This window comes from Brachyhypopomus gauderio, unplaced genomic scaffold, assembly GCF_052324685.1.
Source record: "Brachyhypopomus gauderio isolate BG-103 unplaced genomic scaffold, BGAUD_0.2 sc34, whole genome shotgun sequence".
NCBI classification, from domain to species: domain Eukaryota; kingdom Metazoa; phylum Chordata; class Actinopteri; order Gymnotiformes; family Hypopomidae; genus Brachyhypopomus; species Brachyhypopomus gauderio.
This window is the reverse complement of record NW_027506866.1, coordinates 3,047,541-3,064,552: the sequence shown is the minus strand read 5'-3', so window position 1 is coordinate 3,064,552 and position 17,012 is coordinate 3,047,541. Positions and strand designations below refer to the sequence as shown.

The window sequence follows — 17,012 nt, the reverse complement described above, 5'->3', positions numbered from 1 at the left end:
GGACTGCATGTCTTCCGGAGAGAGGGCGGGACTGCATGTCTTCCGGAGAGAGGGCGGGACTGCATGTCTTCTGGAGAGAGGGCGGGACTGCCTGTCTTCTGGAGAGAGGGCAGGACTGCCTGTCTTCTGGAGAGAGGGCAGGACTGCCTGTCTTCTGGAGACGGACGGTCACACTCATGCCATAAATCATCTAAAGTTTCATTACTCTAGGAATTTTCTTTAATCACAAATTTATGAAACCATTTTTCTTTACTGCTTTTACTCCATTGTTTAAAAAAACAATTAAACTCCATATAAATCTGGTATGACGTTTCACTTGAGTAAATATGGCTCAATGCACGCAACTATTACTCATGTAAAACTTAATTTTGCTACTTCATTTGTGCTTAAACACAAAAATCTGAACTCAAAAGTCGACTAAAATGAAAAATATATAATTGTTAATTTAATGTTTTTAAATATATATAAACCAACATTTTTCATTTAAGAAGATTGAGTAACTTAAGATTTATATAATAGAAACATGGAGATTATTGCTAAATATCTTTGGGTTTATAGGCCGAGCCTGTAGTGTCTGCCAGCGGTGCTGGTTTCCTGTGGGCTGTGATTCGTTTTCTTTCCAGTGTCCCCCTGACTTGCAATGATCTTCAGGAATAAGCAGCCACGTCTTCAGAGGTTATCGCCGCACCTGAGGTGGGTAAAGGAAGACCGCGCTGAAAGTGGACAGAACCTCTTTGGCCTCAGACACGGCCAGCGCTCCGGCTGTGCGCACCAGCGCCACGCGGTCGCCCGCTCGCAGTGAGAGGACCACGCTGAAGGAGGCCGAGCCTCCACACCAGCACGGCAGCGGGCGGCTAACGGGTTCACTCGCCCCGCTGTGGCCCGCCGAGTCCAGCTTCAGCACGCTGCGCTCAGAGACGGACAGTACGGCCTCGACCCGCTCGCGGTGCCGAGCCGTCAACAGTCCCGTGACCAGGTAACGGCCGTCAGCAGGCGCTGTGAAGATCCCTGTGGAGAACGAGGAGAATTCAGCTGCCAACTAGGACACGGCTTACAAATGAGCTTCGTTCAAGAAGGTTGGACGTTCTCATTTTCAGTACAGCTCAGTTAAAACAGCACACCATTAATTGGCTGTTCTAGCTTGCACTTTATAACCCTTGTATTGTCAACAACTGCAGCAGCAGTCAGAGTGGAGGTCGTAGAAGCAGCACGTGTCTCAGGTCAGACCTGTTTGGGGGTTGTAATGTCCTCCATCGTTCACCAGCACCTTGTTGAAGCGAATGATGCCAAAGTCCCCTAAAAACATCTGCTGTGTGAGTCCAGCAGAGAAGGAGAAGGGGTCTGCAAACCAGTTCCTCTCAGACGCCACTGTGGAACAGATTATTGTAATGAAAAAGAAATGTGATGATCTAAATATCTGATATGAATCCACACAATCATGAACAATATTGACCCATTTTTTTTGTTTTACATTTGATGGTAAAATGTTCACTTACACTCTAAAAAGCATTACATTTACCTGGTGTTGCAACCAGTTTGTGTGCAGGATTCCAAAGGACTTCAGAAACTAATAAAAAAAAGGCTTTGATCATACTAAATAATAATAAACTAAATGAGCAAACTAGGGCATATCACTGCAAAATGTATATGTAAAAATCATATTTATAAGCATGACGCTTATGAAGTATCAATTAGAATTCAAAACCTAGATTCAGTGATGTGAGGTAATAGATTATCTCCTGGGCCAGGTATATATGTGAGGTGATTACCTCCTGGGCCAGGTCTATATGTGAGGTGATTACCTCCTGGGCCAGGTATATATGTGAGGTGATTATCTCCTGGGCCAGGTCTATATGTGAGGTGATTACCTCCTGGGCCAGGTCTATATGTGAGGTGATTACCTCCTGGGCCAGGTCTATATGTGAGGTGATGTGAGGTAATAAGATTACCTCCTGGGCCAGGTCTATATGTGAGGTGATTACCTCCTGGGCCAGGTCTATATGTGAGGTGATTATCTCCTGGGCCAGGTCTATATGTGAGGTGATTACCTCCTGGGCCAGGTCTATATGTGAGGTAATAAGATTACCTCCTGGGCCAGGTCTATATGTGAGGTGATTACCTCCTGGGCCAGGTCTATATGTGAGGTGATTACCTCCTGGGCCAGGTCTATATGTGAGGTGATTATCTCCTGGGCCAGGTCTATATGTGAGGTGATTATCTCCTGGGCCAGGTCTATATGTGAGGTGATTATCTCCTGGGCCAGGTCTATATGTGAGGTGATTACCTCCTGGGCCAGGTCTATATGTGAGGTGATTATCTCCTGGGCCAGGTCTATATGTGAGGTGATTACCTCCTGGGCCAGGTCTATATGTGAGGTGATTATCTCCTGGGCCAGGTCTATATGTGAGGTGATTACCTCCTGGGCCAGGTCTATATGTGAGGTAATAAGATTACCTCCTGGGCCAGGTCTATATGTGAGGTGATTACCTCCTGGGCCAGGTCTATATGTGAGGTGATTACCTCCTGGGCCAGGTCTATATGTGAGGTGATTACCTCCTGGGCCAGGTCTATATGTGAGGTGATTACCTCCTGGGCCAGGTCTATATGTGAGGTGATGTGAGGTAATAAGATTACCTCCTGGGCCAGGTCTATATGTGAGGTGATTACCTCCTGGGCCAGGTCTATATGTGAGGTGATGTGAGGTAATAAGATTACCTCCTGGGCCAGGTCTATATGCGAGGTGATTACCTCCTGGGCCAGGTCTATATGTGAGGTGATTACCTCCTGGGCCAGGTCTATATGTGAAGTGATGTGAGGTAATAAGATTACCTCCTGTTCCAGGTCTATATGCCACAGGACTGATGGGAGGAAGACCTGTCATCAAAGATAAGCATAAAAGCATTTTTACTGCCCAAGCTAACGTCACATTAGACTTATGGCAGATCACTTCTGTACTCTCTCACCTGGAGCACCGGCAAATCCTTTAACTGGCTGGCCAGACTCTTCCAAAGTGTGGTCTCGCCGTACGGTCACCCTGCGTGCGTAGCCAGGGGGCCCGGCCTCCCCAGTCTCCACGGCCGGGCGGCGTGGGGCGGGGGGCTGCTGTCGTGGCCGGCCGGGCTGCATTGGGGCATGAGTGTGTCGGGGGCTGGCAGTTACCGGCACCATCCTGTGGGGGATTATCAAAGGGATGTGAATCTCAGGGACGTATTTCCTCCTGAGCTGAGTCCGGGAGTCTGGGACAGCGCTAGCTCTCTCCTGTGTCCTGGGCACTCCTGTGTAAAAAGGAAGAGAGAGAGAGAGCAAGAGTGAGATTTTGTTCAGCTTGTGGGAAAGAGACAGCAGATCAAATACCAAATGGATAAATCACATCATCCAAAAATAAAAACATGAAGTTAATGGGAAAAGTGACTCATCTCATAACAGAACTTTCTTAAAAGTAAATGTAAAAATGTACTTTCCAATCCTCAAATGCTGTTAACTCCTAATACAGTATTTTAATACTCTTGCAATGCTGTTTGCAAAAAAATAACTTTATTGTTCTCTAGACTAAAACCCTTGACTTTTCGAGCTAACATTTGCTATTATTTAAACTGTGCTGTATACTTCGTATGGGATCCCCTGTGTTGTGCTGTAATATCTACTCTGTCTCTACGTGGAGGGACTCCAAGATGATCTGAGTTTCTCAGATGACTCAACACATTAGGGCTCCTCGCCCACTCACTGCTTTAAGACACACAATGAAGTCTCACTAAATTGCAAAAAGACTGTGTCCTAACTGCCCTCACTGTCCTGTACTGCCACACATGTGGCAACAGCCTATTAATTGTGCTGGTGTGTAAGATGAAACGCAGCGTGTCGGTTCCAGGGTCTCGTCAGCTCTCTTCTTCGTTTTTCAGCTTGTGACTGATCGGAGTAAAACCCAGCAGCAGCCAAGATCCCACGGGTCCCCTCCAGTGGCCCGGTGCCGGCTGTAGCCCACTGCGTACATGCGTCAGTGCAGTTCGCTCGCGTTTAGCTGTTGCCCCAACACCACCTTTCTCAGAAACACACAGAGCCTCCTACATACAGCACATTTCCCACGAGATAATTGGCATCTAACTGTGCGTTTCCCATGAGTCTGTCTGACAAGCAGAGGAAATCACAGGCTTGTAACCCAGTGGCCTGGTGCAGTGTCTCAGAACTCAGCACGCACAGATGTGGCATCTTAACCAGCAGTGAATCACAGGGACACGGACTCTGAGAGACCCTGACTATGGGCACAGACGCAGTGCTTGTTTACAGAGGAGTAGAGTCACGGGGAGTAGTGTCACGGGGAGTAGAGTCACGGGGAGTAGAGTCACGGGGAGTAGAGTCACGGGGTTTATGCAGGAATGTTGGGGTTGCCACTGTGTAAGTGTATGTGTATGTTGTGTGTACACATATGTATGTTGGGTTGCACTACATTGGTAACATTACCAAACAAGGGAAACAGGATCTAAATGAGAGTAATTAAAAAACAACAGGTCTCATTTACAGTTGTTGTTTCAGAAGACAAAATAGATGATAGTTGGTTCTGTCCATGGACACACACACACACACTAATGCATCTGCTTCCCTAATGCCCAAACTCACACTTCTCAGCCTGATTAAATCTGGAAACTTCCAGATGGGTCACTGGACCTGGATTCAGGACCCTGATCCAACTGATAAATATGTGCTTAAGATTTCTCTGTTCCAATAACACAATTCATCAAGGAAAAGCTGGTCGTCTTGTCTCTGTACTGCACATGGAGTGGCAGAGAGGAAAAGGTGTGTTGGCACTAAGATACCGATCAGCAGGAAGAGAAAGACAGGAGAGAGGAGAGGAAGGGAGATGATAAAACTGGTGGTGGTGGCAGTGGGGGAGGGTGTTAAAAATGTCCAGTGTGGCAAATCTTTTTAGGGGATATTTTAGGGACTAGAACCCAGAAGGCTTTGATCAGAAAGCTCAACACCAGCTCAGGTTGTTCCTCACCAAACATGACTGCATGGGCCGTGGATCTCAGCCTGTAATCTGACTGCTCAAAGGTCAGAGTCAGCTAATGTGGCATCTTGAGTCAGACAAAAGTTGTTAAATTCATTTTGCAATGAGCTTTGAAAACAAAAACCAAATCTACAAAGTACTGTGGATGTCGAGCCTACACAGCCACTCTCTTTGTCACTGAATGAGGTTGTAGGAATCAGTTCTAGGACTGTGCAACTACTCACCCCTCAATGGATGTGCAGCCAGGGAGAATGAGTAAAACTTAAAGCTCATCAACAGCAACCTGAGTTGGCCTGTTGGCTATAGTAACGGCATTTGTTCCACATACTTTTGGGTGCTTACACAACTACAAAACACTGTAAGAATTTTCCACCCCACCCTGTTATAAGAAACTATTAGAAAATGATTCTCATAAATGAAATATTCACATGAACTTTCCACTTTAAATGTGTCTCAGGCAGGACACATGATCTTGTTTTTGACACAATGACAAACTATATAAATAAAAATGACCATCAAACAACATTCACAACCAGCTGATCTACATACCAAGAAACTTTGACACAGCTGACTTAAAAATGTCTTCATTTAGTGCTAAAATGATCTAAACATTTAGTTTTAGTGTGCACACCAGCTCCATGTACAGTGAGCAAACCGAGAAACCCATCCTGAGTGGGAGTGATGTCATGAACCTTGAGAAGGGCGGACCCGAAAGTCATGCTGGCGTGACATCACTGCCCAACATCTGCAGTGGGGTGTGGGAGTGAGCCCTGCTCACACCTCCAGAGGCCCGACCGCTGGCCCAGCCGCATAATGAGGACCAGACGGTTCTCATTTACAACACTAGGTGCAGCAAACGTAGGGTGTGACCAGCAAAGGACAGTCTGCAGTCTCCATGACTCATGAGCTCACAAAGTTTGGGAAAAAGGAAAGAATGTAGACAACAGAGAAAGAGCATCTTCTGATGTAGACCAAAAACACTGGTCATTATTTTACTTCTAGTTTACTTCTCTACAAACATTTAGTATAATAAAAACCTTGTATTGCATTACCAAAACAAGGCTTTTCAATGTTTCATGCCACATTGTATGCTGATACCCTATTAAGTATTTCTTTATGGGAATAACTCCGTAACTGTGTATGACTCCAGTCCAGATCTCTCCGCTTGTTTTGGTGTGTGGCCGGCATGTGAGGCCCTGGGTACGCGTACCCTGGGTACGCTGCTCCGTCTGTGTGCCTGCATCTCATTACACATTCACAATGGCATTTTACTGTTTAACTGAGGATCAGTGTCAGTACACTGAGTCTCAAAAATATTACAAACTGTAATGTCCTTAAAATGCCATGTCTGCTTATGAAGTCCAGGAAGCATGAAACTATACGTTGCCCTTTTTCATGACTCTGGTCAGTGTGAATATGGTAAACAGCTAAACAGACTGCAGCAGTCAAATTTCCATTTTCCATGTAAGCCAAAGTTATACAAATTATGTGAAATATTTCAATATATTTATTCCTCTTTTGATTGTAAAAATTGTCTCATTTACAGGAATTCCACAGTGATGCCTTAAGTTACTACAGTAAAATAGTAATAATAGTAACCCTCATTTTAAACATGTATCATTCCTCAAAGGAATGATTAATATGTCACCAAATTCTGATGTATTGAAATAGTATAGTTGAAACCTCTGACATAAATGTGAGAATCTTTCCCTAAACCGACAGGGCCGGTTCCAGTCTTGTGGAGCTGTGTTAACAAGAAGTTGCATCTTGTGCAAACCTACAGTATCACAAAAGTTTTGCATGACATTTAAGCTTTTCCTTTGACTTACCCTGCAGTTTTGTTGTATAGCCCTTAAGTGCTGCAAGCTGCATCTGAATGTTGAGCAGGTTGGTCTGGAGTGCGTTGATCTCCCTAGAGTGTGTGAGCAGAGAGGAGTTCACCTGTGCCAGGTGTCTCTCCACACCCTCTTTCATGCCCTGAACTTGGATTGTCTGTTCATTCTCCTTCCCACACGCCTTTTCCAGAGCAGCCACCCTGCCATCTACTGCAGAGAAGCCTTCGGCCATGTCTGCTGCTTTCTCTTTACAGAGGCTCAGCTCTGTGGTCACTTGGCCACTCAACTTGTTGAATCTGTCGTGGAGCTCTTTCAATTGACCAAGACTTGGCTTTCTATCTTCATGAGGTAGATAAGTGCCTGGTGATGGTCTCTGGACCCACTCTCCCTGTCCTGCAAGGCAACAACTAGAGTTCAGGCTTTGGAGATCTCTGCTAAACCTGCTAACAGAGTCTCTCATTCCTGCCATAGCTCCTGTCACACTGCTCACATCATCCATTAGAGGCTTCAGCTTGTTGTAGAGATCACGTGTGCTCTCGCCATTCTGCTGATTCTCCAGTGACAGATTATTGATTTTGTCCCCTAGATTGACGAGCTTCATGGAATAGCTTTCGACATCAGAGTTCAGGACATCCAGTTTATTCATACAGCGCTTCACATCTTTGGCAATACTCTCCAGACCTCTCGAGTTTGGAGGCTCGATGGATGGGCCTGTCTGGCAGCCTGTTGAGCATATCTGACTGATGCCATTTATTTTGTCCTCTAGTCTTTGGATCAGATTCTTATTAGTATTAACCTGATTTTGCACGGTGTCAACAGAATCACTGAACAGCCCTGGGAAGGAGTTGTTGGTCATTTCAAGCAGCATGGCTGTGAACTGGTCTTCCAATGAATTCAGTCTGTCATCCAAGAGAAGACGGATCTTGGCCATCTCATCTGATAATTCCTTGGTTATTTTTTCATCCACATAGAAGCAGTAGGCCTCGGAGTTCCTCTCAGTCACATTCATCTGAACTTCCAGTTCGTCCAGCCGAGGCCCGAACACATCCTCCAGTTGCAGCATGGACAGGTGCTGTAACTCGTTGTCTACTCTGGCATTTAGGATTCGGTTTGCCTCTGCCACCCGCTGAAGCTCCTGCCATAAGTTGTGAGTATTATCCTCCGTAATAGGTGATTGTTTGCTAGTGCTCACCAGTCCATCAGACATGGCCAAATCCAAGTGTAGCTTACGGATCTCCTTCCTGAGATCAGTTTCCTTGCTCTCCAGTAGTTCTGTCATGCTGACATAGCTTTTCATCTGGCCATCTTCACTCATCTCCTGAAGAGAAAGGATTCTATCAGCACATTCACTCTTCACCTTGGCTATCTCATCCTTCATGGCCACAGTCAGTTCCTTCTTTAGTTTATCAAACTTGCCATCAATGTAGGTTTGGAGAACATCAAGGTCTGATGAGGAACCGACGGTGTCTGCTGGAACCTGGGAGGTGTCCATCAGCATACGGATCTGCCCGTCATGTCCTGTCACAGCATCCCGCAATTCTTCAATCGCCTCGTCTTTGCTCTTCAGCTCATCTGTCACGTCATTCAGCCTGACTAGAACTTCCTCCAACCCCCTTTCACTGTGAATGCGCCCCCTAGTGGCCTGGTGCCCATCCAAATGTGCCACGCTTCCCTGTGTGTCTCCTGTTCTTGCACTGTCTGGTGGACGCATGTTATTGAGGAGTGTGACCAGCATCTTGCTGGTGTCCTGCTGTAAGTGGGTCTGCAGGTTTGTGTTTATTCTGCTCACGGTCTCTTGGAGGTCCAACACTGTCTGCGACAGACGTTGTATTTCTTGCTCCAGCTGACGAGTCTTCTCAGCCCCAGGATGACCGTCGTGCTGCCGTGACTCTCGACGCTCTGGCTCTGTGACAGGAGCAAATGGCAAACTTATACGTTTAAGAAGAATATATATATTTATATTATGATGAACTGCACATTAAGGATACTAGGACAAAAATTCATCTGAAGTCTGTCCTACTTTGAGTGGTTCGAGTGTGCCCAGGCTGAGGCTGGTGTTGAACTATTGTCTGTGTATTTGTAGAGCCTTTCAGGTCTCTGCAGTCTGGACCGTGGTACCCTGGGCAGCACCTCCATTCCAGCGCAGTCACAGTCTTATAAGAAATACTGTAAGTTGGACGATACTGGGTCCGATATCTGGAAAGGAAAATGTAGTGCACCACAATAAAAACCTATTTTCAATATTATTAATAAGTGGAATAAAGACCGTTAGTCAGTTGCTTGCTGCCACTAAAATAAATTAATCACTTGTGTCTAGTACACCTAGAATCAACATTCCCCAAACAGACAATGTTAGACTGGTGAAATAAAGGCATATATGTGCATGTTTTTTTACTTTTTTGTAATGTAATATAATTAAAACATAAAAATATCTTAGTAGCCACAATGCAGCCCAAATATAGCTTTATTTTCATGCAGTATCACTCGGGTTATTCTACTTAAATTTTTGTTTGCTGTTTGTTCTATGTATGTTCTCATTATACTTTATATATTTTCTCTCTAAAAGTCACAATTTAAATTAGCATTATTTAGGCATATTTTACATATCTCCACAGAAAAAGTTTTTAGAGGTTTATAGAAGGAGATCTAAGGTCCAGTGCTTCTACAAAACCCACTTTTGTCCATCCACAGTATTGTGGAGTCACACACTCAAATCACTTCCTGTGCTGTCAGATGGTGAGGATTACACAATGCTAATAATACTCATGTGTATTTCTCACTCTTAGCTGCTATACTCATTCTTTTAAGGCCACTTACATATTTTGTTTCTGATGTTTAACAATATAGAATCTTATTCCTGCTGTATCCATCCCCCATTCTTCTTATTCATGGCAATTTTATCTTCAATTTAAGAACCATTCCAATGTCTTCACTTCATAACAATAACATATAACAGAAATATGATGAACAACCTCTATAGTTATCACAGTGTAACAGAATAAGGTAACTATGCTCAAAAAAAAAATTGTCATACGTCACCAGAAGTAAAATTCTGTCTGAAAGTCAGAACAAATTTCACAACCTAACATACAAGACGTAAAAACAATCAACAAACTGTTATCCAAAGAGGTACTTGTAGTCCTGAGTTAAAACCTCAATAGAAAACTTAAAATCCACATAAATAATTTTTTCACTCTGCATAAGTGCCTGACAGGAGTGAAACGTGATGAAACTCAGTGATCCAACGGGACTTTACAAAGAAGAACCGATTACATCATTTCCTGAGATTGGGAGGGGCTATGGCAGCTTTCACTTATTATGGATGAAAATAATCACAATCCAGATTAGATAATACCAAGATGTGTGACTTATTATGGGACCAACAATGTCTCATAAACACTGTTGTAGAAACCTCACCTGTATTCTGAAATCTGGTGTGGCACTAAAAGTTAGTCCTGCATTATAGCTGGTGCAGTTGTACCCTTCCTACAGTGAGACTCATTTTGTGTTAGAATTCTTTGAACTACAATCCCTATGGCTTATGTTAGGAGGTCTATATTTAGATATGGACTGCAACTGCAAAATGCTTCTTAAAATATCAACTTAGTTTGAAGTGCATAATAACCATCCAGAGAAAATATTCACAATGCTGGTGCCAGTAATTAAAATGTCTTGTAACCATTTAGCTAATATATCATATTAAATATGGTGTACCATACAAATGGAATTATAAATCAATATCAGCACTTAGAGCTTATGTGGTTTCCTGTCTTTAATTTCTTTATGCTCCCTGTTGATGAGGGTACAGCACTTAAAGTGCAGAAAATGTCTAGGGAATGTCTATTTACCCCACCCCACATGAACACACACAAACACGCACACACATCTAAACTGTCCACCCAATGTCTAATTGCTGCACTGAATCATTCTAGAATAAACACTCTATGATCTCCCTTTCTGTAGACATTATGCCTTGAAGTGTGTCGGTGTGAGTGCAGGGACAATGTGAACACGGCCCCGCCGCCTTCCTCACTCACTTACATCAAGTGCTGCTGACAGTCCGGCTGGTGTATGGGACACGGCGACGCCTCGGGCTCAACACGGCTCTCCACCTTTCCTTGCACCGCGCAACTCACGTTCTTTTGAACAATAAATGCACACCAATTTCTGCGAATAGTTGAAACAGCAAAATTGACATATATATGCGTTAATACTTTGTTATATGTTACTGAAGGTTAACATGGGAGGAGTGGAAAGACGCCAAAACATGGATTTTAGCCAGACAGAACGTCAGCACTCGATAACACTCTCAGTCCCTCGATAACACTCTCAATCTCGATAACACTGTCTCTCGGTAACACTCACTCTCTCTGTAACACTCACTCTCTCGGTAACACTCACTCTCTCGGTAACACTCTGTCTCTCGGTGTTATCAGCAGGTCTGGTGCAGTTAAAGATAGCGCCCTTAAACCGTGAGAAGACGACTGTTATACTGTTATAAAATGAACCATATCAATTAAGGCTTTATGTTCACAGCGATACATTAAACCTAGAAAGTACAACATGGCAAATTTAAAGACCAATTAAAGATCCGCACACATTTATTAGCTTTCCATTGTTTTAATCTGTTGCTTATCAAGGCAATTTATCAAAATGTTCCTCAAACTTCACTGTCTGCAGCCACACGCGATCCTCTAATCAAATGGACGATAAAACGTCTTTATTTTCTACAGAAGGACCCGTTCCAATTTTAAAAAGCATTTTGTGCCACTGATTATAAGCACAATACTGCCCTAGGGTCACCACGAACAGTGAGGACAATGACCAGCGAGTTGGAAAGAATCTGTCTACACGTTTGGAGTTAAAAAACCCTCCACACAGATAACATCATGAATAAGAGTGTAGTAGTATCTGCTAGCTGAGGTCCAGACGTACTCACTTGTTTCTGTGCCTATGCACAGGTCCAGAATACGCCGTCCCCAGGAACAGGCTGGACGGAGACCCGTGACTGAGAGAAAAGCTCAACAAAAACATTAAAACTAAGCGCACAGAAAAGACACGCTGCTTGTGAGTCATCTTAAAAGAAACCCTACAACTTAAAAGACAAAACGCTCGATTAAAGGCAACACTTAAAAGTAGGACTAGAGTTCAACCTTCTCAAACCATAAGGAGAAAGAATGGAGACGTGAGACAAGTTCGAGGAAGTCCGAAAAAAAGTGTGTCTCAAGTCTGCAGGGGTCCCTCATGACCCTGTAAAGTGTGGGCGGGACCCCCAACCCCCCCAACACTCCCCCCAACCCCCCCAACCACCCAACCCCCCTAACCGCCCCCCCAACACCCCCAACTCATGAATTGCCACACATCGCTTTTAAATTATTGCCTCTTGTGTTTAGTGTCTTGCATGATGTTTTCTTGTTTTTAACTTGTGCTATTGCGCAACAGACCTCAAGCACCACGTTATAACCGTTATTTGTCGACGCAGAGCCTCATTAGTATGTAAACAGGCCTAACCACGTAGTACAACAGTGGTGTCAGTTTCCAACGAGTCTCATGGTTGCATCAAACAATAGAAACCAGTGTGGGTCTTTAGGTTCTCAAATATCTAAAAACGTCGCAATTCGATGATGAGTAAGTGGGTTGAAGGCCAGGCTGGATCTTCTCTTCAGTGAACATAGACACTCTGGGCTGTTTTACCTTTGAACAGTTCTATTAGATTCCGCAGATTACATGTACCATGGCACTGGACACATGGGATTAAATGTCCTTTCACAAACAATTACACAAATATAAGAGTAAATGAAAACCTTCTCTGAACAACAACAAACTGACTGACTGCTCATTAGTGAGGCAATGTCAACTAGACTCATTGGTTTTGATATGCCACGCATGTCTAATAAACTGGAGTACATTAATCGCAGTCTTTGATCATTACCCTATGTAGACATCAAAGAAAAACTATTAATTGAATGAATTTCCCAGCATAACAGCACGTATGATTCTGACAGCCTGTGACAGGGTCACCACACATTAATTGAGCTGTTAGGTGAGGCTCAGTGTGATATCTTTTCACGGGGTGTAAAATTCCTGGATCCTCCACACAAGCCTGATAAAATCACTGCACATGAAGTTAAGAAGCAGAGCTGCGCTTGAGGCGGTACTATTCCAACAAAAGCGAACTGACACTAAAGTTGTCCAACACAATGTGGAGCGTGATCTGGGTGTTATTTGTCGGTCGTTATTGCTATAGAGTTGCCAACAGAGGGCAGTGCAGTCACATGAAATGCAAAAAGCAGCATTCACACTAATGACCGCTCACACTCCTGCGACCTGATGCTGCTCGTCACGGACGCTGCGAGGAGATGCTGTGGGTGCAACACATTCATTTCAAGTTTGTAGGGAGTTTAAAGCATTCTTTATAAAATAAAAAACAATAAATATTTTTTAAATCAACAAACTGTGAGGACATTGTTTATTGTACCTTCATCAATTACACAAAGATATAGTATGTGTATGAGCCCAGTGTTTCTCAAACATTTAATTCATTCATACATAGCCTACATTTATTCATCCATTTTGATGTTGTGTTTATCGTGTTTGTCTTCTAATGGACATGCTAAAAAATGATTTTCTACAGAGAATGGTTGATCAGACAGCATAATGCTGATATATTTTTATATGCTCGTGTTTGTACACAACACATCTGACCTCAGTCAAGAGTGAGGAGCATTTGTTGTTTTTTCGTCTTGTATCTTGGTCAGCAGGCTCTTGATGTGGTGTTTTCTGTGAAGTGGGATACAGCACCGTGGTTAATGACTACTGGACCCGTGACTGTCCGGTTTGTGTCTAATCAAGGTGGATGGGGGTGGCGGCGGATGAAGCACCCCTGCCCCGTTCTTAGCTGTCAGTGTGTCAGTGTGGAGAAATAACTCGGCTCGGTTGGGTTTGTGTGTAATTGGCGGCTGTGTTCGCTGCACCACACTCACCCTGACACAGACTGAGTCACTGGCCGGCTGCTCCCTCGCTGCCGCCGCCACTCGGCGCCACAGATCGGCCCACAGACCGACCGCGCTCACACGCGTCTGTGGCACCAGCCTGCGCTCGCCACCGGCCCGACGTGTCTTTTTGTTCTACGGCGCTGCTCTGTGTTTAATCGCTGTTGTTTGTGTGAAAATCCTCTCAGTGCTTCGCCCCCTCTCTGCTCGGGTTTGGGGTGGGTGGTGTTTGACGGAGGCGCTTTGCTGCACTCTCTGTTCATGTCTATGGAGAACGCTCTATAGAGAACCGCACCTCTCTCCACCCCTCCTGTACCCGACCACCAGGTTGCGCCCTAACGGATATCAAAGTTTTCGCACTGCTCGTTGACTTTGAGGAGCATTTGTGATTTATCTGGCGGCTTTAATTGGGTAAAATCAAACAATTTTAACACTGTCTGCATAGAAGTGTGGCGCTGGACCTAATTAGCGGTGCACTTTCAACAACCTTTCAAAGATGATTCCTAGTGTGGACTTTTTGGACTTCCGTTTAAATGAATGTTATTGTGTGGGAAATAGCTTTCGATGTAATCTAATGGCACACAATTTCTTCTGACATCATCCCTACGTCTGGATTTTCTTTTAGATAAATAACACTTTCACCTACACAAAAGAACAGAACAGGCTGTAGTGCACACTGGATCATCTTTAACATGCTTTTGTTCTGAGTGGAACTTTGTGGATGCCAGATTGAGAAGATTGCACACACTCTCTCTCTCTCTCTCTCTCTCTCTCTCTCTCTCTCTCTCTCTCTCTCACACACACACACACACACACACACACACACACACACACACACACACACACACACACACACACACACACACAAGCAACCATTTGGGGCACTTCAATTTATTGACTCTAAAATGTTAATATGGCCATAAGCCTTACTCATGAATTTTTGATCAGGGCCCACGACAGACTCGACACCTAAAATGTTAATGAGGTAAGATTGTGTGTGGGCAGGAAGATCCCTGTCACAACCCTGACAAATAGTACAGGTAGACTGAATCTATACCATCCTCCAGTTATAATGAGGCTAGCTGGGCACAGGCTAGTCAGGTTGTGCCACAAAACGGAAGAGAGGAGATAATGAATCAGAGTGTGTGGATTAGCATCAACATGAAGGACAATGAATCATTTGCATAGTGTGATATTTTTGTTTTTCTGTCTTTTGCATCACCCAGGTGTCACTGACATGTCATACAGGTCATTAATCTCTCAATCCAGCTGATGTGATATGCTCAAGTTCAGGATAACTATTGAAAGCCTCAAATCAGTGGTTGTAATACCCTGATATTGTTACTGCGTTGTTTGAAATATTCCAATTTTACTGAAATACATGTTGTTTCCGTTCTCTTTGTAAATCCACAACACGAAAGCCAAAGTAACATCATTGTTGGTTTGCTTGTTTCAACCACATTTCAAACATTTAAAAATGGTCATTATTCACCTTGGAGGTGATTCTGATTTAAAATAATTTCACTTTTAAAAACTGCTCAAGTTTCAATCCATTATATGAAACATACACTCCTCACTGTGTTATTTTAACAAACAATAATCATACATGTACAATAGTATGACAGGAATACCTGAGTGGCGATTATTAATTTTCCTTTATGGTCCATGACTACACCTCTGTAGAAAAACTCCACATCGTACCTGGAGTGTTTTGTAAAAGGGTTTATTCAGATGTTTCAGTGATCCAGCAGTAATAACATACACATGTCTCAAATTACTTTCATTCTTTACTCAAAATAATTCCTAATTTACTTTTACATAATGTCTTTGCTGCCTTTACATCTTAACATGTCTCTGCCTTGAGCTTTTCTACTGATTTCTCTCTCTTTTCAAACTAAATTCATTGCTGTCTCAGTGATTTGCCCCATCGGTGCCCTACTGGGTTTCATTCACTCCAGCTCCTTTAAAACTGATTTCATCCTGTTGTCAGACACGCCAGCCATTCTGAGGTCTGATAATAGATGAACCTTGAGCACAGATGTGCTATGCTCTTCCTCTGCTCCTCGCCTTCAATTAAGTATAAGTGTTTGAAAGAGACTGCAGACCTCAAATACTCAAATGTTGTCCAAATAGCTATCTGTTGAATGTATCTGAGAACATGTGCAGGGAAGAATGAGGCTTTGAAGGAGACGTGTGGAGGGAGTGGAGACAAAGAGCTCGATGAAGTCATGATCTTCCTGGAAACACACATATTACTTAGTTTACTGTAATAACTAATAAACACAGTCATTTATTTATCTGTCAAAAATTTTTATGGCATGTGTGTAATTCACCTTTTTACTAATGTCATGTGTTATTAGTATGTAATTGTTTACTATTTGATTGATTAATTTATGGATTAACTATAACTGTATTAACTGTAATGACAGTAACAACTGAAATAATACACCAGGTTAAAACTGTCTAGTTGAATTTGTTTTCCATATTATCAGCTGCCAGAAAGCCCTGAGTATCCTGCATGTATCACTCTGTCAGCATACACTCCGCTCTCCCAGTTTAGATCTCTATTTCTGTCAGATTGCCATAATCTGAAAGGTGAAAATATTTATTTAAACTCAGATCTAATATTACTATTGATTTTGTCCCCCGCATGACTCAGTGGGCTCTAAGTGTCTGACCCGACCAGCTGGAGAAGTAATGTCATCACAGCAGCGTGCTCTTGTATTCAACCTCATGGATCTACGTAATACGGTAATGACACCACTTAGTTCAGGAAACAGTAACTATAGTTCGCTTTGCCAAAAATAATGCCGTGACATTCATTGTTTCATATCTAAAAGATTTATTCTCCCTACACTGTCAGAAGAGGAAAACATACAAACCAGTGACCAACATCCTCCTCAGTCAGACTGTAAGTGTAAATTAAAGTGTCATTTGAAATATTCCCAAAAGCTTCATAAAAACACGAGCCTGTAAAGCTAGCTGCTATTTCACACTAAAAGGGTTTGAATAATGTTAGCTGCAGCCTAGTGGTGAGAAATAGATAATGACAACGTTTTACCAAAGTGTCCTTCACAGCTAGGCTGCTGCCCATAGTACAGTGAGAGCAGGAACAGTGGAGATAGTGATTAGAGTCAAATCAATAATACATGCTAAAGACCAACTAATGCACCATGGAGA

At 43.3% G+C, this 17,012-nt stretch overlaps 1 protein-coding gene across 1 annotated transcript; it reads right to left on the bottom strand.

Moving 5' to 3' along the window:
• Positions 1-432: 432 nt before the first annotated feature.
• On the bottom strand, positions 433-12,096 carry emilin2a (elastin microfibril interfacer 2a). Its single transcript, XM_076984833.1, has 9 exons — positions 11,780-12,096; positions 10,882-11,007; positions 8,861-9,036; positions 6,835-8,745; positions 2,964-3,275; positions 2,830-2,874; positions 1,520-1,567; positions 1,228-1,368; positions 433-1,008 (listed from the first exon to the last, which is right to left on the bottom strand). The coding sequence occupies exons 1-9, from the start codon at positions 11,914-11,916 to the stop codon at positions 677-679; spliced, it is 3,228 nt and encodes a 1,075-aa protein (XP_076840948.1). The 5' UTR covers positions 11,917-12,096; the 3' UTR covers positions 433-676.
• Positions 12,097-17,012: the final 4,916 nt, after the last annotated feature.